The 20,829-nt window shown below is 47.9% G+C and overlaps 1 protein-coding gene across 3 annotated transcripts in view; it reads right to left on the bottom strand.

Annotated features, from left to right (window-relative positions):
- The window catches only part of LOC119842208 (arf-GAP with SH3 domain, ANK repeat and PH domain-containing protein 2-like), a 119,769-nt gene that overhangs the window by 45,175 nt on the left and 53,765 nt on the right, over positions 1-20,829 (bottom strand). For all 3 annotated transcript variants that reach the window (XM_043496136.1, XM_043496134.1, XM_038370105.2), the window contains 5 exons: positions 19,964-20,012; positions 18,874-19,037; positions 10,903-11,036; positions 10,010-10,101; positions 5,921-6,107 (listed from right to left, as the gene is read on the bottom strand). In XM_043496136.1, the coding sequence (XP_043352071.1) occupies positions 5,921-6,107; positions 10,010-10,101; positions 10,903-11,036; positions 18,874-19,037; positions 19,964-20,012 (626 nt within the window). The remainder of the gene's footprint in view (positions 1-5,920; positions 6,108-10,009; positions 10,102-10,902; positions 11,037-18,873; positions 19,038-19,963; positions 20,013-20,829) is intronic.

Raw genomic sequence — 20,829 nt, 5'->3', positions numbered from 1 at the left:
TCTGTGTTTACCTATGCCTTGTTAGAAGTTCAACACTGTGATCTAATTAGCTTGTAGATGCTAAACATTGGTTCCTGTCTGTAATGTTTCATTACTATATTATATTGATTCAGTGATCAAAAGGGGATATTAAAATTTAGATGAAACTTGTGGTTTAATAATATAATTGTCTTTATTTCTCTTTGAAGTTTGTAGTAAACTACCTATAAACCGTTTGAATGGTTAATTGCCTTATGCTAATCAATGCAACTAGTTACTGGTATATGCCTAGGAAATGGAGTATTACTTCAAAGCAGCAATGTACATTACCTATTCTTCACCTAAGGAATGGCTGCTGTGACTACTTGCTGCCAAGAGGCTTATCAGCTGCACTTCAGCTCTAAAGGAATTTTCGGGCCTGATCCTTACCATCTCAGATCTGCTTAAACTTGGTCAGGGGAAGTTGAAGTTGCAAGACTGAGGTCTCTATGACTATTCTGGATTAGCCCTGCCATTCTCATGGAGATTTGAACAAACTCTGCACATGGGCTGCCTATTGTACTATATCTTTTTAAATTAATTTCTATTAGGGCTATTGATTAATCGCAGTTAACTCACGTGATTAACTCAAAAAAACTAATCATAATTAAAAAAATTAATTGTGATTAATTGCAGTTTTAATCGCACTGTTAAACAATAGAATATCAATTGAAATTTATTAACTATTTTTGGATATTTTTCTCCATTTCAAGTATATTGATTTCAATTACAACACAGAATACAAAGTGTACAGTGCTCACTTTATATTATTATTTTTATTAAAAATATTTGCACTGTAAAAATGATAAACAAAAGAAACAATATTTTTCAATTCACCTCATACAAGTACCATAATGCAATCTCTTTATTGTGAAAGTGAAATTTATTTTATATAACAGCACTCAAAAACAAAACAATGTAAAACTTGAGAGCCTACAAGTCCACTCAGTCCTACTTCTTATTCAGCCAATTGCTAAGACAAACAAGTTTGTTTACATTTTCAGGTGGTAATGCTGCTCGCTTCTTGTTTACAATGTCACTTGAATGTGAGAACAGGTGTTCGCATGGCACTTTTGTAGCCAGTGTTGCAAGGTATTTACGTGTCAGATATGCTAAACATTCATATGTCCCTTCATGCTTTGGCTACCATTCCAGAGGACATGCTTCCATGCTGATGATGCTCATTAAAAAAATAATGCGACAATTAAATTTTGATTGAATTTGAGGGAGAATACTATGTTTCCTGCTCTGTTTTACCCACATTCTGTCATGCATTTCATATTATAGCAGTCTAGGATGATGACCCAGCACATGTTGTTCGTTTTAAGAACACTTTCACTGAAGATTTGACAAAATGCAAAAAAGGTACCAATGTGAGATTTCTAAAGATAGCTACAGCACTCGACCCAAGGTTTAAGAATCTGAAGTGCCTTCCAAAATCTGAGAGGGACCAGTGTGGAGCATGTTTTCAGAAGTCTTAAAAGAGCAAAACTCCGATGCGGAAACTACAGAACCTGAACCATCAAAAAATAAAATCAGCCTTTTGCTGGTGGCATCTGACTGAGATGATGAAAATGAACATGCGTCAGTCTGCACTGCTTTGGATCATTATCGAGCAGAACCCGTCATCAGCATGGACGCATGTCCTCTGGAATGGTGGTTGAAGATGAAGGGTCATATGAATCTTTAGCACGTTTGGCATGTAAATATCTTCCAATGCCGGCTACAATAGTGCCATGCAAACATGTGTTCTCACTTTCAGGTGATATTGTAAACAAGAAGCGAGCAGCATTATCGCCTGCAAATGTAAACAAACTTGTTTGTCTGAGTGACTGGCTGAACAAAAAGTAGGACTGCGTGGACTTGTAGGCTCTAAAGTTTTATATTGTTTTATTTTTGAATGCAGTTATTTTTTGTACATAATTCTACATTTGTAAGTTCAACTCTCATGATAAAGAGATTGCATACAGTACTTGTATGAGGTGAATTGAAAAATACTATTTCTTTTGTTTTGTTTGTTATTAATATTTGTAATAAAAAGTAAGTATAAAGTGAGCATTGTACAGTTTGTATTCTGTGTTGTAACTGAAATTAATATATTTGAAAATGTAGAAAACATCCAAAAATATTTAAATAAATGGTATTCTAGTATTGTTTAACAGTGTGATTAATCTCACAATTAATCTTTTAAATTGTGCTATTAATCGCAATGAATTTTTGTAATCGCTTGACACCCCTCATTTCTACAAATCAGCAGCCTCACCATCTCTGCTGTGAAACTGTCCTAAGAACTTTATTCATATCTGTATGTATAATTATCTTTTAAAGTAACTCTATTTTCTTTTTAGTAATAAATCCTAGATTAGCTAATAAAAACTGGCTCTAAATATGTATTTGAGTGAGATCTGAAATATTCATTGACCTGGTGGGTAATGTGTCCAATCTCTTGTGATTGGTAGAACTTTATATATGGTGAATAACGACTTAAATTACCCTCACTGTATAGATTTGGCTGTCTGGGTGAGAGCCAAAGGCTGGATTGTTTAAAGGGAACCGTATTTTGGCTTCTTAGTAACCAGTAAGGTATTACAGAAGCTGTTTTGTTACTGGCTTAGTGAATCTAATTATAAGAATAAACCACCAGTTTGGGGGATTGTCTACCTTATTCTTTGCAGTTTGCTCTGGTTGAGTATTCTCAGTATAGTCCCTTCAGTGACCATGGTCACAGCTATATTTGCAGCACTGTCTGTGACAAAGCTACACACTTGAATTTTTCTTCAGTTTGTTACACCTTGTATTGCTACTTCTTAAGTATTTTGCTGTAAATGCATTTCCTGATGTATCAATTGTTTCTGTGAGAGAGACAACCTTATTGTATGTTGCCACACAAGCACATATTACTGGATCATTTTGTACACTGCTCATCAAGACTCAGATTAACAAATTTCCCATCAATGTTTTTGGCACACAGTTCGATTTCCTTCTCAGACATTGTATCCAGCACTCTTCCTGCAATGTCTGCTCTGCCAAGTGGAGCACAGCCTGGTTGTAATGATTAAATCATGTCAATGCAATGTTTGTTCTGAACAAGAAAAAAGGAAAAATTTATTGCATAAATGAACTGAGCAACCTTTTCGTCTATGGAGCTTTGCTGGAATATGCTGGTCCTGATGACAAATGCAGCCATGGTTTTACAGGAGGATGAAGTCTTTTTTTTTTAATGCTGTCTGACATATGTTTAATTGTAGCCCTGCCGATGGTACCAGCAGATGACTCTAAAGTTGTAGACCTTGCAAATGATGGACATTTATAACCCCTCCTGTCTAAGCTGGGCCCTGAAACAAAAGGGTCAAAAAGTCACTCACTCATCTTTACTCAGTGCACTGTCTTTTTTTAAAAAAAGGGATTGTAAATGAAAGATTCCTCCTACTGAAGCTGTTTGTGCCTCAGTTTAAATGATATAATTTATTCTAAACCCATTTTCATAGGGAAAATAATTAATAAATCATAAGAATTATCTAAATCTATTTGAACTTTTACCTTTAGCAACATACCAAACAGCTTAGAAAAAAATTTAAATGTCAAAATTCATAAATGCCTAAGAAAACTTTACTTTTAAACAGGTAAACTTCACCTAGGATGCTTGATTATACTGAGCCATAAAAGATCACTTCAGAAGTCCAGCAGTAACAGAAAAACTGTGATTGATAAATACTCCCACAACAAACTAACATACCAATTATATTCTGAACACAAATATATTGAAATTCATAAGCAATTAATCCACTCAAAACACAAATGTATGACAATAATCTAAGTAATCATTTACTAGCATAGTAAAACATGGCAGGCAGTCTGTAAGAATGGTGCAAAAATAAGTTTACTAACCAGTTGATTCAGATTGGTCAGACAAGTCCACATCATCTTCAAAGGCATTGCCTTCTGAGGGGCACTTTTTAAATGTTGTTTCCTTTTGACAACCACGCCTTGCGTTTCCTTGTTGTGCTGTTTACATTTGACTCCTGTTCCCTTTTTACCCAGAGGTAAAGGAATGTCTTGAAAATATTCCCAGATGGGTTTTTTTTTAAAAGGAGCTGAAGCCATGGCAGGCTTTTCCCTTCAGTTCCCAGGTGTTAAAGTCAACCCAAGAGGCTGCACTCAGTTGAATATTTTCCCTTAGTAAGTTTCCCTGGTGGGTGGAGTTGTAAATATTCATAATCTGAGAACTGAACCAATCGGAGCTCAGGGAGGGAGAAGCTGTAAAACAGGAGTATGAGACCCCCTAGGTGGTTCAGTGGATGATTCTGGTGAGATATATGATGGTGTCTCCTGGAATCACAGGCTGGGTCCAAGCACCTGTCTCTTAAACCCAGAAGCACAGCCCTGGGCCCCCACAAGATCAGGCCCTCACCACAACACGACCTATCGTGCCTTGTGCATAAATCTTGACCTCCAAAGTTCGATGTTTGTCCCCTGATTTTTTCTTGATATAGAAAAGCAGCGGCTCATGGAATCAGCACATTTATTTTTTATTTCAATTTTTTAAGAAGAGATTATAATAAGTTTAGGCCTTAACATATTTTGTATTAAATTCAGATTTCATTGGAAAAGAAAAAGTTATAATAATTGAAACAACAAAATAAAAAAATTCAATTTTAAACCTAAAAAGTCTGATTTTTTTTTGTACATCATTGGTTTTTATCCACCCTGGCAGGACACCTGTCGGGCTGCTGTGCTGATTCAGGAGCAGAGTATGAGCCAGTAGAACAGCTTTTCAAAGAGCTTTTTGGTGAATACCAGGAACTTGCTGAAAGTGCTGAGAACAAGCTCTGAGCTTGCTGGGTGCTTTGACAAAGGGCCTGCCCACCTTGAAAGGCACAGTCACCAGGTTGGAGACCCTATCCAAGTCTCCAGAGACCAGGAAAATGATATGTCAAAACGCTGCACTGAGGATCAGTTAAAGTTACTCTAGAGAAAATCTAAAGATGACGGAAATGCAAAGTGAAGCCATCCAACGGAACCTTCCATCTGCTCAGCCCAGAGCCGCCGCCTCCCCACTAGCACAACCACACACGCCGGAGAATCATCCCCAACCCTAGCTCTGCCTCTGCTTTCCAAAGCTCTCACCACCTCAAAGCCAGCAGCCCTCTGCTCTCACCACCCCATCCGCTCAGGTTTGGAGCCAGACTCTCAGGAGGAGATGGGCGTGCCAAGGGATGCTATCTGCAACGCAACCTCGCCTGAAACAAAGCACAGTGCTTTCATGCACTAATAGTACAGCCAGGGTGGCCAACTCTCCCAAATTTATCACAGTCATGGGATTCTGGTCCCTGCTGAAGCCAGTCTCACGATGACAAAAGCTGCAGCCTTAAGACATTTTAGATGGCCTGGGGGAAATCCCCATCTGAATGGCTGCTTCCCACTTCCCCACCTCCTGGGGAAGAATAGTCAATCATAGCTGCTTCAGGAGGCAGAAAAGGAAGAAAAACAGATGGTAAAGAAATTGCACATCTACCAAGAGCCTGTGCTTCCTGACAGGGCCAGATGGGAGCACTGCCTCTGGAAAGCCAACACAGGTGCGAAAAGCAGCAGGAGCAAGAAGAAAGAGAGGAAACCTCTGACCTAAGGTAAGAAAAACTGGGGCCGTGTAGCCGCAGGCACTGGAGACAGAGAATCCAGACCTCTTTGTGACCCTGGCTCCTACCAGAGGTGTGGGGCTCCTTACCCCATGCCTGCATGTCAGCCCCTTAACCGCAGACCTGGTGCCTCAGCACTGTGCCCCATGCCTGTCCCCTCCGGTCAGTGACATGGTCCCACTGCCCCAGTCTGCACTGTCCCTGCCTGGGCTGCTCCTTTCCATCTACACTGTCTCTTGGGGCACCCAGCGCAGGGGCATCCTCACCTGTACAGGCTCCAGAACAGGCTCACTTAAATCCACCTTTTCGGCATAGGCCTGGAGCAATGCAAATAAGTCCCTCCACCTGATGGCTTCCTGTAGCTCCTGGCGCTGGGCAGCTGGGCTCCTAGAGCTTCTCTTGGCGTATTTCCTCTTGACATACTTGGAGATGATGAAATCTTTCCGAAGGGCCCTGGGGTGGTGCCAGCATGGGAAGAGAGTTAGAATTCACACAGGAATGCGCAGGCCCTGGAGCACGATTGCTCCTGCTCCACTCCTGGGCAAGGCAGGCATAGGCTCGAGGCTTGAGGCAGCCATCAGAGAGGCGGTGCTTCCCCTCCTCTCCTGCTGCTGGTTCCTTCTTACCTCTGCCCCTCCTTTCCTCTTGCCTGGCCCCCTATCCTCCTGCAACACTCCCCAGATCCTGCTCCACAAGCACTGTCAACTCTTGAGATATTTGGTGCTGTCTTAAACTACAGCTGCTGAAGTCAGGTGATTATGTGAGAATCTCAGTTTCTATCCTTCAAAAGTCAGTTTCTGGCCACTGGAAGCCATGTCCCACATGTAAGTGAAAGGTCCACAAATCAGAAGGGAAAGGCCATCATCATGATTGGTATGAAGAAAGTAAATAAGGCAGTGTTATTTACTCCTTCTCATAACACAAGAACTAGGGGTAACCCAATGAAATTAACAGACAGCAGGTTTAAAACAAACAAAAGGAAGTATTTCTTCACACAACGCAGTCAACCTGTGGAACTCTTTGCCAGCGGATGTTGTGAAGGCCAAGACTATAACAGGGTTCAAAAAAAGAACTAGATAAATTCATACAGGATAGGTCCATCAATGGCTATCAACCAGGATGGGCAGGGATGGTGTCCCTAGCCTCTGTTTGCCAGAAGCTGGGAATGGGCAACAAGGGATGGATCACTTGATGATGACCTGTTCTGTTAATTCCCTCTGCGGCACCTGGCATTGGCCACTGTCGGAAGACAGGATACTCGGCTTGATGGACCTTTGGTCTGACCCAGTATGGCCACTCTTATGTTCTTATCAAATGTTATCATCTCATGATATCTGGGCTTGACACATGATTTTGATGTGTCAGGTTAGCAATGCTGCCCCACCTCGGGAGCACTCTGTAGATTTCTCCGAATGGATTGCAATGTGCTACAGTAAGGCATGGTGCTTTGAGGTGAGGGATGGGCAGGGCAGGAGTTGAGGGGGGAGCAGAACACCAGCATGGTGCACAAGAGTATATCAGCCCCTGCTGCTGCCCTCTGAACAGATGGGTTTCAGGGGCTTTCCGCAGTGGCAAACACTGCGGGTCACAGAATGGTGGAAGCTAGCAATGGAGACACCTGCTGGCCCTTCCAGCCTGTCCCTGGCCAGGGCAGGATTGTTCCCCAGGGTTTGTTTTCTAGCATTTTGTCCCATCTAATTTTAAATATCCAAGTCATGGGATTCTTGCCCTGTCCCCTGGGAAGCGCTTGCATCACCTCATATAGCTCACCACCAGGGAGCACTTCCTGTGATGCAGCCTCTCTTTTCTCTCTCTCAGTTTCCTCCCATTTCCCCAGGTTCTAGCCCCACAGATCACACTTAGACCACCCCACGCCTAGTTGTGTGTGCCCCCCAGACAGTCTTGCTTTAGCCACATTCTGCAGATTGAGCTCTCTATTCTTTCCTTATAAAGCAGAGCCTCTCACTTCATGGCTGGTTCCTTTGCTCTCAGGCCTTTGTCTATATCTTTCTGACAGGGCAATGCCCAGAGCTGGATGCAGTGTTTAGGGATTCATAGATATTAAGGCCAGAGGGCCCATTAGTATCATCTAGTCTGACCTCCTGCAAATACGGGACAGAGAACCCATCCAAGGATTCCCAGATCCAGCCCAGAACTTGTGGTTGAGCTAGAGCAGAGCTTAGAAGGAGACTACCAGCCTTGACTTCAATGTCCAGGGGATCTCAAGAGGTGCCAGTGCAGTCATCTCCCTGGTCTGTGATTGACACTATGACACTCTACACCCCAGGGGAGCACCCTGTAACCCCCGTATTCGTCATTTATCTATAATTGTGATATTGCATATAAAGCAGGCCATGTAAGGTATCATGGGAAAGGTTATGATCTGCTGAAACCCACTGTTCCATCTAAATGTGAGTATCTTTAATGCATATAAAATTATGAGAATTGTGTTGCATGGCTGTCACTTAAATATGCTGTGGGTTTGGGAAGCACCCAGATACTAGCTTCCCAAAGACAATAACCAGGGGGATAACCAATGCCCAAACAGGTGTCAAACAACCATCAACAGACATTGTCCAGCAAGGGAGCTACAATACAATGACTCACTTGCACAAGGCCACACCAGGGGAATTGCTCAACCTTGCCTGGTGACTCAGCAATGCCCACCAGACATGCCTGGACTTGTGTCCTCCACGGACTAAGGTTATAAAACAGAACACAGTGGCCCCATGCTTCACCTTTTCTCCTCCCCTCACCTATGCTGCAAGCAACAAGGATACTCAGAAGACAGGAGATTTCAAAAGAGGAGACTGGCACAGGTTTAAGGGACAAACCTGTATATTAAGAACTGTAAGATCCAGTGGGGGTGAGAACATTGCTTGATCTAGTGTGATAAGAGTTAAGGTTGAGGCTGAGTGTTTATATTTTATTTTCCTTTGGTAACCACTCTGACTTTTTGCCTATCACTTATAATCACTTACAATCTATCTTTTATAGTCGATACATTTGTTTAACTGTTTATCTTTACCAGTGAGTTTGCCCAAAGTGTTTGGTAAATGTGCTCAGGTTTACAAAGGCTGGTGTATATCCACTTCCCATTGATGAAGTGGTGAACCAATTAATAAATTTCCATTGCTCAAGAAAGGGTCTTGAGCAGTGCAAGACGGTATATTCCTGAGCTACTAGGCTAGGAGCTGAGGGAATCTGGCTGCTGCCTTTGTCTATGTGATTCGTGAGTGGCTCTGGGAACATTCATGCAATCTAGCTGGCTGTGGGACTCCACATGCAGTTGTACTGAGTGACAGCCCCTGGAGGGGTTTGCTGCTTGTCACCAATAAAGCATTGTGAGAGACAACCCAGATTAGTCAGTTAAGGGGGCACAGTGGTCCCACAGTTCCAGGTTGTACCCCGGGGTTCCCATCACAGACATCTTTATCCAGACAGCCCAGATTCCCTTGGGGCATCTCAGTGCGTTGGAAGCACAGTGGAATTTGCTGACTGCTCTCCCTGCTAGCTCTCCAGCAGCTGTTCCTGTTCCCACCTGCTGTGGGCTTATTTGGTATTATTTCTCCCTAGAAGTACAGTCTTGTATTTTTCCAAAATGAATCTCACCTTGTTATTTCTACTGTGTGTTTCTACTCCCTTTATTGGATTTCTGCCCTCACTCACACTGGACCTGATCCCCCTTTGGGCTGCACCTGTGTACAGTGGCTGTAAAATGCTGCCATTCCAACTCAGTAGCATCCACCGCTCACCATGCCCTGGGGCGCACGACCTACTGTGCCCTGAGGCAATGCGGGGCTGGGCCCATAGTCTGATCTAAATGTAATCGATGTGAAGGGCATTACTGAAGAGTTGGCACCAGAGGGTATGCCCCTCCCCATGACACCTTCCCATGTGGAGGAGTGTTTTCCAATGCATTCAGCATTGGTCTAACTGCTCTCATTGACACCCAGGGAAATCTACCAGTAACATTAAAGGGAACTGGGCACCCATGCCCCAGGCAGCTTTGGAAATCTCAGCCCTGAAGTCAGTCACATCCCGCCTGCTTGAACTGCCTCTCTGCTGTGTCTGTCCTTGTTAAATGCCCAGAGAAGTCTGGGTAATCCTCCAGAAAGTAATGCTGGCTGGCTCCCCCATTTCCATGACTGAGCGTTGCTGAGGAGAGGGGCATGGATAGGGGTGCACTGTGACCCTTCCACCCCGGAGGAACCCAGGCATCTGTTCCAAGAAAATTGGGAGGGTGAAAATAGGTGCAGGAGATAGGCTAAGCACCCCGGAGGTCCACAGCTAATACCCCAAAGCCCTACCCAGAGACGTTTGTCTTGGCTCCAGGCTCCTGAGAAACGACTTACATATCACTGCTGGCTGTGGGCTTCAGCAAACAGCTGGGGAGGTTGGCTTCCAGAATGTTGTTAAAACCAGAATTGCCAATGTTCTTAGCCAGCTGCAAAACATATAAGCAAGAAACAAGTTGGTGCAACATACAGCGCCATGCTGACAGCTGGGATCGCACACCAGCCAGTGTACCAGGGGCAGGGGGGGCGCTAGACAGTAGAGCCCAAGGGCAGGGGCCAGGTAGGCCTGGGCACAGAGAGCCCGCCTCTCACCATAAGCTGGCCCATGTTGGAACTAGCTCCTGTCTGTGCAATGCCCTATCCAAGGGGCAGGCAACAGCAGAGCAGGGGGGCACCCTAAGGGTGTGTCTGTGGGTGGCAGTGGAGCTGGCTTGTGTCCTAAGGGAGCAGGAAGCACAGGTGGTGGCAGAGCGGGAGGGAGGGGCGCTCTGAGGGTGCACGCATGGGCAGCAGTGGGGGGGGACTCTGAAGAAGTGCGTACGTAGGCAGCAGTGGAGCAGGGGGGTGCCCTGAGGGAGCGCAGGTGGCAGCAGGGGGGGAGGGGCGCTCTCAAGAAGCGCACATGGGCAGCAGCGGGGGGGGCTCTGCGGAAGTGCGCACATGGGCAGCAGCGGGGGGGGATCTGCGGAAGTGCGCATGTGGGCAGCAGCGGGGGGGGATCTGCGGAAGTGCGCACGTGGGCAACAGCAGAGCAGGGGGGTGCCCTGAGGGAGCGCAGGTGGCAGCGGGGAGGGCGCTCTGAAGAAGCGCACATGGGCAGTAGCAGGGGGGGCTCTGCGGAACTGCGTGCGTGGGCGGCAGAGGAGCAGGCGGATGCCCTGAGGCAGCACAGGCGGTGGCAGAGCGCGGGAGGGGGTGCCTTGAGGGAGCGCACGCGGGCAGTTCCCTACCAAGAGCTCGGAAGTTGCAAGCTTGTCCAGAGACAGCGACTGGATGCGGGAGTGGTGCACGCCCATCTCTCGGTGAATCCCGGAGCACTCGATGCAGATCAGGATGCCCAGGTTAATGGAGAGCCAGCTTGGGTCTGTTGGGGAGACAGCACATTGCTCTGATTAGCACCCCCATCCTGCCAGAGGTGCTGGGCAGTCAGGGGTACAGGGTGGGGTGAACAAGGCACCTTGTCAACCACTCAGTCTCACCCCCCACACCCCCTGGCCTACAGTGGGGCATCTGAGCACGTGGTGGAAATGGAGAAGGGAGAGGATGAAGGTGGGAGGATGGACTGGGACAGAGACAGGAAAGGAAGGAGAGTGGAAGGGAGGCTACATTGGGAATGAAGGTATATGGACAGCAAGAGCCAGATTCCCCTCCCCAGATCAGGTGCACTTTACTGAGGGAATCCTTGCTGGGCCTAGAGCTGTCAGAGCTCCTCTGCTTTCCTACATGCAGCCTCCGGCACCTCGGAGGGGAGTGGCTGGAGCACAATGCTCTCTGGCAGTCTCTGGTGGATAGTCCCTCAGGGACCACAGCTGGCTGATGCAAATCAGAGCAGCCACCAGGATGCTTTAGTCTGTGCCAGGGGCCAGGAACAGAATCAGGGAGGCATAACTGGATAAAATAGAGAATCTGGGCTGTAGAAAAAAATGTGAGAACAGGAAGGGGAAGTGCCATGGGGTCCAAGGAGCCTCTGGCCACTTGACTTTACACGATTGACAGAGTGGAGGATGGCAAAGGGGGCTGTTTATGGCAAACATGTAAAAATAATTTGAAAATGTCCCAGCTTTGGATAGGGGTGGGAGGAGAGTGGGGAGCCCTTTCCCCCAAACTGGCCCCTGTTGGGTCTGGTCAGGGAGCCCCCCCCCTTGGATGCTGTCATCCCCCTGGAGTTTGTGGATGGGGCCGACAGGTCTGCTGGCTGCTTTGCCATGCCATTGCTGTGGGTTGTGCATGCTGCACAGAGCAGGTCTACACTTAAAATGGCACATCGGCACTGGTGCAGCTGCACTGCTGTAGCTATTTGGTGAAGATGCTCTTTCCCTGACGACCCATGGAAATGCACTCTCCATAGCTGCTGGTAATAATGGGCTGCCCCTGGGGGTCTGGGAATGGGGGGCATAAATTCACTGATTTTAAAGGTACCCCTAGAAGGAGTTTCCAGGCCACTGCTCCTCCCCCCCAGTTCCCTCTCTGGAACGAGAGGTTGGTGCCTTGTCCTCGCAGGTCCATGTCCCTGTGTGCTAGTGCTCTAGCTTAGGTGCAACTCACACAAATGCTTGGTCTGGATGTTGCTCTGGGCAGGGACCTGCCTAACTATTGGCTCTGTCTGTAAAGGGCCATGCCCCCTCTGGAGCTAGCTCCCTAGCAATGAAACTCAAAGAAAGAACCTGACTTAGTCAGTCTCACACGACATGCCAGCCGCCAGTGCCTGGAAATGTCTGAGCTCAGGCCTTGGGGGGGGCACAGAGAACTGTAGGCTAGTGGCTTGAGCATGGGACTTGGCTTTATGCCAGACTCTGACACTAACTGGCTGGGTGACCTTGACCAAGTCATTCCCCTCCATGTGCCTCCTTTACCCCTGGGAAAAGGGCAAATGCTGACGGGGTTTGTAGGTTGCTGCCAGAGCAGAGGTGATCGCGCTGCCAGTGCTCCAGTACAAGGCAGTTCCTGGGGTTTCTTGCCCGACATCCCACTTTTAATACTCTCAGATTCCAAGGCCTCATCTAATCTGTCCTCCTGCGTACACAGGCCATTGAACCCCAAATAATCCTTCATTCAAAATTTGCCAGGGCTGGAGAAGTCACCCCTCTCCAGCAGGATTGTCTGGCTATGTGGACTCTCTCCTCAGGCCCTATGCTACCAGCACTCCCAGCTATCTTCGAGACACCATTGACTTCCTGAGGAAACTACAGTCCATTGGTGATCTTCCTGAAAACACCATCCTAGCCACTCTGGATGTAGAAGCCTCTACACCAACATTCCACACAAAGATGGACTACAAGCCGTCAGAAACAGTATCCTTGATAACGTCACAGCAAACCTGGTGGCTGACCTTTGTGACTTTGTCCTCACCCACAACTATTTCACATTTGGGGACAATATATACCCGCATGGCCCCACAGTATGCTAACATTTTTATGGCTGACTTACAACAATGCTTCCTTAGCTCTCGTCCCCAAACACCCCAACTCTACTTGCGCTACATTGATGACATCTTCATCATCTGGACCCATGGAAAAGAAGCCCTTGAGGAATTCCACCATGATGTCAACAATTTCCATCCCATCATCAATCTCAGCCTAGACCAATCCACACAAGCGGTCCATTTCCTGGACACTACTGTGCTAATAAGCGATGGTCACATAAACACCACCCTATACCGGAAACCTACTGACTGCTATACTTACCTACATGCCTCCAGCTTCTATCCAGGACACACCACATGATCCATTGGCTACAGCCAAGCTCTAAGATACAACCGCATTTGCTCCAATCCCTCAGACAGAGACAAACACCTACAAGATGTTTCCTGGTGCAAGTGCTGGAGGAACCAACTAGGGGCAGAGCTCTTCTTGACCTGCTGCTCACAAACTGGGAAGAATTAGTAGGGGAAGCAAAAGTGGATGGAAACCTGGGAGGCAGTGACCATGAGATGGTCGAGTTCAGGATCCTGACACAGGGAAGAAAGGAGAGCAGCAGAATACGGACCCTGGACTTCAGAAAAGCAGACTTTGACTCCCTCAGAGAACTGATGGGCAGGATCTCCTGGGAGAATAACATGAGGGGGAAAGGAGTCCAGGAGAGCTGGTTGTATTTTAAAGAATCCTTATTGAGGTTACAGGGACAAACCATCCTGATGTGCAGAAAGAATAGTAAATATGGCAGGCAACTAGCTTGGCTTAACAGTGAAATCCTTGCTGATCTTAAACACAAAAAAGAAGCTTACAAGAAGTGGAAGATTGGACAAATGACCAGGGAAGAGTATAAAAATATTGCTCGGGCATGCAGGAGTGAAATCATAGAATCATAGAATATCAGAGTTGGAAGGGACCTCAGGAGGTCATCTAGTCCAACACCCTGATCAAAGCAGGACCAATCCCCAACTAAATCATCCCAGCCAGGGCTTTGTCAAGCCTGACCTTAAAAACTTCTAAGGAAGGAGATTCCACCACCTCCCTAGGTAACGCATTCCAGTGTTTCACTACCCTCCTAGTGAAAAAGTTTTTCCTAATATCCAACCTAAACCTCCCTCATTGCAACTTGAGACCATTACTCCTTGTTCTGTCATCTGCTACCACTGAGAACAGTCTAGATCCATCCTCTTTGGAACCCCCTTTCAGGTAGCTGAAAGCAGCTATCAAAGCCACCTCATTCTTCTCTTCTGCAGACTAAACAATCCCAGTTCCCTCAGCCTCTCCTCATAAGTCATGTGTTCCAGTCCCCTAATCATTTTTGTTGCCCTCCGCTGGACTCTTTCCAATTTTTCCACATCCTTCTTGTAGTGTGGGGCCCAATACTGGACACAATACTCCAGATGAGGCCTCATCAATGTCGAATAGAGGGGAATGATCACGTCCCTCGATCTGCTGGCAATGCCCCTACTTATACATCCCAAAATGCCCATCCCACTGTAACTCCTAGGTCCTTTTCTGAAGAACTGCTGCCGAGCCATTCGGTCCCTAGTCTGTAGCGATGCATGGGATTCTTCCATCCTAAGTGCAGGACTCTGCACTTGTCCTTGTTGAACCTCATCAGATTTCTTTTGGCCCAATCCTCTAATTTGTCTAGGGCCCTCTGTATCCTATCCCTGCCCTCCAGCGTATCTACCTCTCCTCCCAGTTTAGTGTCATCTGCAAATTTGCTGAGGGTGCAATCCACACCATCCTCCAGATCATTTATGAAGATATTGAACAAAACCAGCCCGAGGACCGACCCTTGGGGCACTCCACTTGATACCGGCTGCCAACTAGACATGGAGCCATTGATCACTACCCATTAAGCGCGACAATCTAGCCAACTTTCTATCCACCTTATAGTCCATTCATCCAGCCCATACTTCTTTAAACTTGCTGGCAAGAATACTGTGGGAGACAGTGTCAAAAATCAGGAAGGCCAGATCACACCTGGAGTTGCAGCTAGCAAGAGATGATGAGATTAGCAAGTAGGGTTTCTTCAGGCAACAAGAAAAAAGTCAAGGGAAATGTGTGCCCCTTACTGAATGAGGGAGGCAACCTAGTGACAGAGGATGTGGAAAACGCTAATGTATTCAATGCTTTTTTTGCTTCTGTCTTCACGAACAAGGTCAGCTCCCAGACTACTGCACTGGGCAGCACAGAATGGGGAGGAGGTGACCAGCCCTCTGTGGAAAAAGAAGTGATTCGGGACTATTTAGAAAAGCTGGACAAGCACAAGTCCACGTGGCCGGATGCGCTGCATCCGAGAGTGCTAAAGGAGTTGGCGGATGTGATTGCAGAGCCATTGGCCATTATCTTTGAAAACTCATGGTGATCGGGGGAAGTCCCGGATGACTGGAAAAAGGCTAATGTAGTGCCCATCTTTAAAAAAAGGGAAGAAGGAGGATCCTGGGAACTACAGGCCAGTCAGCCTCACCTCAGTCCCTGGAAAAATCAAGGAGCAGGTCCTCAAGGAATCAATTCTGAAACACTTAGAGGAGAGAAAAGTGATCAGGAACAGTCAGCATGGATTCACCAAGGGCAAGTCATGCCTGACTAATCTAATTGCCTTCTATGACGAGATAACTGGCTCTGTGGATGAGGGAAAAGCAGTGGATGTGTTGTTCCTTGACTTAAGCAAAGCTTTTGACACGGTCTCCCACAGTATTCTTGCCAGCAAGTTAAAGAAGTGTGGGCTGGATGAATGGACTATAAGGTGGATAGAAAGTTGGCTAGATTGTTGGGCTCTATGGGTAGTGATCAATGGCTCCGTGTCTAGTTGGCAGCCGGTATCAAGTGGAGGGCCCCAAGGGTCAGTCCTCGGGCCGGTTTTGTTCAATATCTTCATAAATGATCTGGAGGATGGTGTGGATTGCACCCTTAGCAAGTTTGCAGATGACACTAAACTGGGAGGAGAGGTAGATATGCTAGAGGGTAGGGATAGGATACAGAGGGCCCTAGACAAATTAGAGGATTGGGCCAAAAGAAATCTGATGAGGTTCAACAAGGACAAGTGCAGAGTCCTGCACTTAGGATGGAAGAATCCCATGCACCACTACAGACTAGGGACCGAATGGCTCGGCAGCAGTTCTGCAGAAAAGGACCAAGGGGTTACAGTGGACGAGAAGCTGGATATGAGTAACAGTGTGCCGTTGTTGCCAAGAAGGCCAATGGCATTTGGGGATGTATAAATAGGGGCATTGCCAGCAGATCGAGGGACGTGATCGTTCCCCTCTATTTGACATTGGTGAGGCCTCATCTGGAGTATTGTGTCCAGTTTTGGGCCCCACACTACAAGAAGGATGTGGAAAAATTGGAAAGAGTCCAGAGGAGAGCAACAAAAATGATTAGGGGACTGGAACACATGACTTATGAGGAGAGGCTGAGGGAACTGGGATTGTTTAGTCTGCGGAAGAGAAAAATGAGGGGGGATTTGATAACTGCTTTTAACTACCTGAAAGGGGGTTCCAAAGAGGAAGGATCTAGACTGTTCTCAGTGGTAGCAGATGACAGAACAAGGACTAATGGTCTCAAGTTGCAGTGGAGGAGGTTTAGGTTGGATATTAGGAAAAACTTTTTCACTTGGAGGGTGGTGAAACACTGGAATGCGTTACCTAGGGAGGTGGTGGAATCTCCTTCCTTAGAAGTTTTTAAAGTCAGGCTTGACAAAGCCCTGGCTGGGATGATTTAGTTGGGGATTGGTCCTGCTTTGATCAGGATGTTGGACTAGATGACCTCCTGAGGTCCCTTCCAACTCTGATATTCTATGATTCTAAGATCTCTATCAAGCATTCTTAAAACTATAATACCCACCTGCTGAAGTGAAGAAACAGATTGATAGAGCCAGAAGAGTACCCAGAAGTCACCTACTACAGGAAAGGCCCAACAAAGAAAATAACAAAACGCCACTAGCCGTCACCTTCAGCCCCCATCTAAAACCTCTCCAGCGCATCATCAAAGATTTACAACCTATCCTGAAAAATGATCCCTCACTCTCACAGATCTTCGGAGACAGACCAGTCCTTGCTTACAGACAGCCCCCGAATCTGAAGCAAATACACACGAGCAACCACACAACAAAAACACTAAATCAGGAACCTATCCTTGCAACAAAGCCCGATGCCAACTCTGTCCACATATTTATTCAAGTGACACCATCATAGGACCTATTCACATTAGCCATGCCATCAGGGCTCATTCACCTGCACATCTACCAATGTGATATATGCCATCATGTGCCAGCAATGCCCCTCTGCCATGTACATTGGCCAAACCGGACAGTCTCTGCACAAAAGAATAAATGGACACAAATCTGACATCAGGAATCATAACATTCAAAAACCGGTAGGAGAACACTTCAACCACTCTGGCCACTCAGTAAAAGATTTAAGGGTGGCAATTTTGCAACAGAAAAGCTTCAAAAACAGACTCCAAAGAGAAACTGCAGTGCTTGAATTAATATGCAAACTAGATACCATTAACTTGGGTTTGAATAGAGACTGGGAGTGGCTGGGTCATTACACATATTGAATCTATTTCCTTAAGTTAAGTATCCTCACACCTTCTTGTCAACTATCTAAATGGGCCATCTTGATTATCACTACAAAAGGTTTTTTCTCCTGCTGATAATAGCTCATCTTAACTAATTAGCCTCTCACAGTTTGTATGGTAACTTCCAACTTATCTGTATGTATATATATATATATATATATAATCTTACTATATGTTCCATTCTATGCATCCGATGAAGTGGGCAGTAGCCCATGAAAGCTTATGCTCTAATAAATTTGTTAGTCTTTAAGGTGCCACAAGTACTTCTGTTCTTTTTACTCCCCTTAGTAAACCATTCCACTAAATGTACACCTCCGTACAGTCTGAATGTGTCTAGCTTCAACTTACAGCCACTGGAGTGTTAGACCTTCTCTGGTAGACTGAGGAGCCCACCAGCAAATATTTGTTCCCCACGTAGGTATTTCTAGACTAATCACATCCCCCCTTAACCTTCTCTTTGTTAAGCTAAATAGAGTGAGCTCCTTGAGTCTATATCACTATGAGGTAGATTTCTAATCCTTTAATCATTTGCGTAGCTCTTCTCTGAACCCTCGCCAATTTATCAGCATCCTTCTTGAACTGTGGGCACCAGAACAGGACCTAGGATTCCAGCAGCAGAGGGCAGGAGTGACTGAGTGGGAGGAGCCAAAGGGCGGAGTGGGGGCGGGAGGAACTGATTTCGGAGGTGCAAAGGGTTCAGCAAAGTGATGGTTGAGGGGACTAGGTCTCCTCTCACTGAGCAGTTTCACAGCAGGATCCTTCCATTGATTCTGGTGGGGGGGGGGGAGTCCAAGGAGTTTGAGGGCAGATCCATGGTCCCCTCCCTCAAGGCTGTAATTCAGGGAAAGCTCTATGTGGGGCTCCTGCCAAACCAGGTATTTCTGTAGGAGGGAGGAATGCAGGGCATTTTCCCAAGAAGCTGTGGAAAGCCCCTGAATGGCGCTGGTGAGGGGGACGGGAGCCGTGGTGTGCTGGCTGGGGTGGGGGTAGGGTGCCCAGATGCTCCCTGCCATTCATGGCTCCAGCAGCCCCATGCTGTGAGTGGAGTACAGGGCTGCGGAGGGGCTAGCAGCTGCCTTTGAGACGGCTGCTGGCTTGGCTGGAGCAGGGTCACTGCATCACTGTGCTGGGTGCTGACTGCGCAGCAGCTGTAGGGTGCCTGTCCCTGTCCCTGTCCCGTCCTCCCATGACTACGCTCACCTGGGGCTGAGCAATCGCAGCACACACTGTTCCCTGGCATGCACTTGATCTCCTCGATGATGGCCCTGGTCAGCCCCTCCATGCTGCTCTCTCGACTGCCATGCACCTGGCTGAAGGCCACATTCAGAGCCTCCTCCTTACTGTTGCTGAGAACAGAAATCCAGCTGCGAGGAGGAGGAAGCTGTTGTCAGAGGGGCCCCTGTTCCATGTCAGGAAGGGGGTACGGGCTCTGTACTCTGGTGCACGGGGGAGCAGAGGCGAGGGCTAGGCAGGAGCCTTTGCTGCCCTGCTGTGCCATCGCCCCCTGCAGGCTCAAGGCTAACACGGGGAGAATGCCTGGGGCAGTGGAGACCTCGAGTTCTGTGCATGCACATTGCTCTGAGGAGGGTCTCTGCCCCATGGCCTCACCCTGGCACTTGGGAGGAGCCCCGGAATGGCTGCAGAGCAGCATCTCAGAGCTGCAGGGTGGGGACTGTGCTTCCAGACCTGCCCAGCACTTTTAGCCTGCCCCAGCACTTGCCTGGGGTGGGCAGGCTCAGAGAAGGGAGTAGGGTGGGCTCACAGCAAGCTCTTCCCCACACCTCATTACTGGCAGGAACTTGGAAGTGAGGGCCAGTGAACTCAGACCAGCCATTGTTGCCCTCTGGCTGGTGCATCTCCCTGCAGGGCCGACAGAGGCAGCCCAACAGAGAACACCACTTTTCAACCCCCACGTCCACAGCTGGGGATGGGCAAGAGAAAGAGGCTGGAGGCAGCAGAGCTTTGCAGGCAAGTCCCACTGCTCCGGCCGGTGCTAGGGCCGGGCAACACGGAGGCTGCTGGCTCTTCTGCTCCACACACAGGCCTGGGAGCCAGAGGCCATTGAATTCCAGCCATGGCCTTGGGCAAATCAGGCATCAGCAGCCTCTGCCTCAGCCTAGCTACCCCGCCTGGAGAGGCGCGGAGGATGCAGAGGAGTGAGATGGCCCAAGGAGCTGGCTCCCATTCAGCAGCTCACAGGGCTGGTACTTGTCCCCCCCAAGAAGCCTTATGCCACTTGGCCGTTCTGCTCACGACTCAGCGCAGTCCCTGCTCCCACCCCAGTACTTACGCGGTGCATTCCTGCTCGTCCTCCGCCAGGAAGTGGTACGTGCGGTTATCTGAGATACACAGAACCATTTGTGTTTAGACCTGAGACAAACCGGCCGCCAGAGGGAGCCAACGCCGCCCAGAGGCAGCTCTCTGCACTCCCCAGGTGAGGGGCACAGTCCAGCACACAGAGGGGGGCCGCTCCTACGCCACTCACTCGCTCCGCCTCTGAAGCCAATGTGCATGGGGTTAGCACCCTGCTTGCCCCATCTGAAGGTGGTGCCAGGGGGGCCAGGCGCAAGAGCTCTGGACCACATGCCCGTAGGCTTCAAGCATCTGAGGCTGTGAAGGTGCTGCACCACTGAGCTCTACCCCTCTTTCTCTGTCAATTTTTCCTCAGCCCCAAGTCCTTTCAGGAAGCCAGCCCGGGTGTGGTGTTTTACTGAGCTGCACGTTCAGCACCAGGCAGAATGGGGCCCTGACTCGGAGCACTGCTGCAATACCAATACCTAGGAACGCCTGCGGTGGGCTAAGCTGCCTGCATCACAATGTGATTGTTACCAAACCTCTGCTTTCGCCTGCTAGTGCCACCCAGCCAGCCAGACGTCCAGCATGGGCATACTCCGGTGAATCCCACTGTGGAGATTCCCTTTCATCACAACACCCAGGCTCTGTGTTTGCCAAGCAGCTTGAAAGCTCAGAACTGTAAACGGCCTCGCAAACCTGGTCCGTATCCCCATGCCCTGGGCCTGGCCTAGAGCTCCCCATTGGAACCACACAAGCAGCGCCCCTGTCCTGCACCTTGCTGCCTGCTTGCATTGGTTCCCTGACCTGTCGCCTTCTTGGGTCCCTGAGTCAGAAATCCAGCATGCAGCTGCCCATTGGGCC

Source organism: Dermochelys coriacea, chromosome 13 (assembly GCF_009764565.3).
Source record: "Dermochelys coriacea isolate rDerCor1 chromosome 13, rDerCor1.pri.v4, whole genome shotgun sequence".
In the NCBI taxonomy this organism is placed as follows: Eukaryota; Metazoa; Chordata; order Testudines; family Dermochelyidae; genus Dermochelys; species Dermochelys coriacea.
This window is presented reverse-complemented; position numbering and strand designations above follow the sequence as displayed.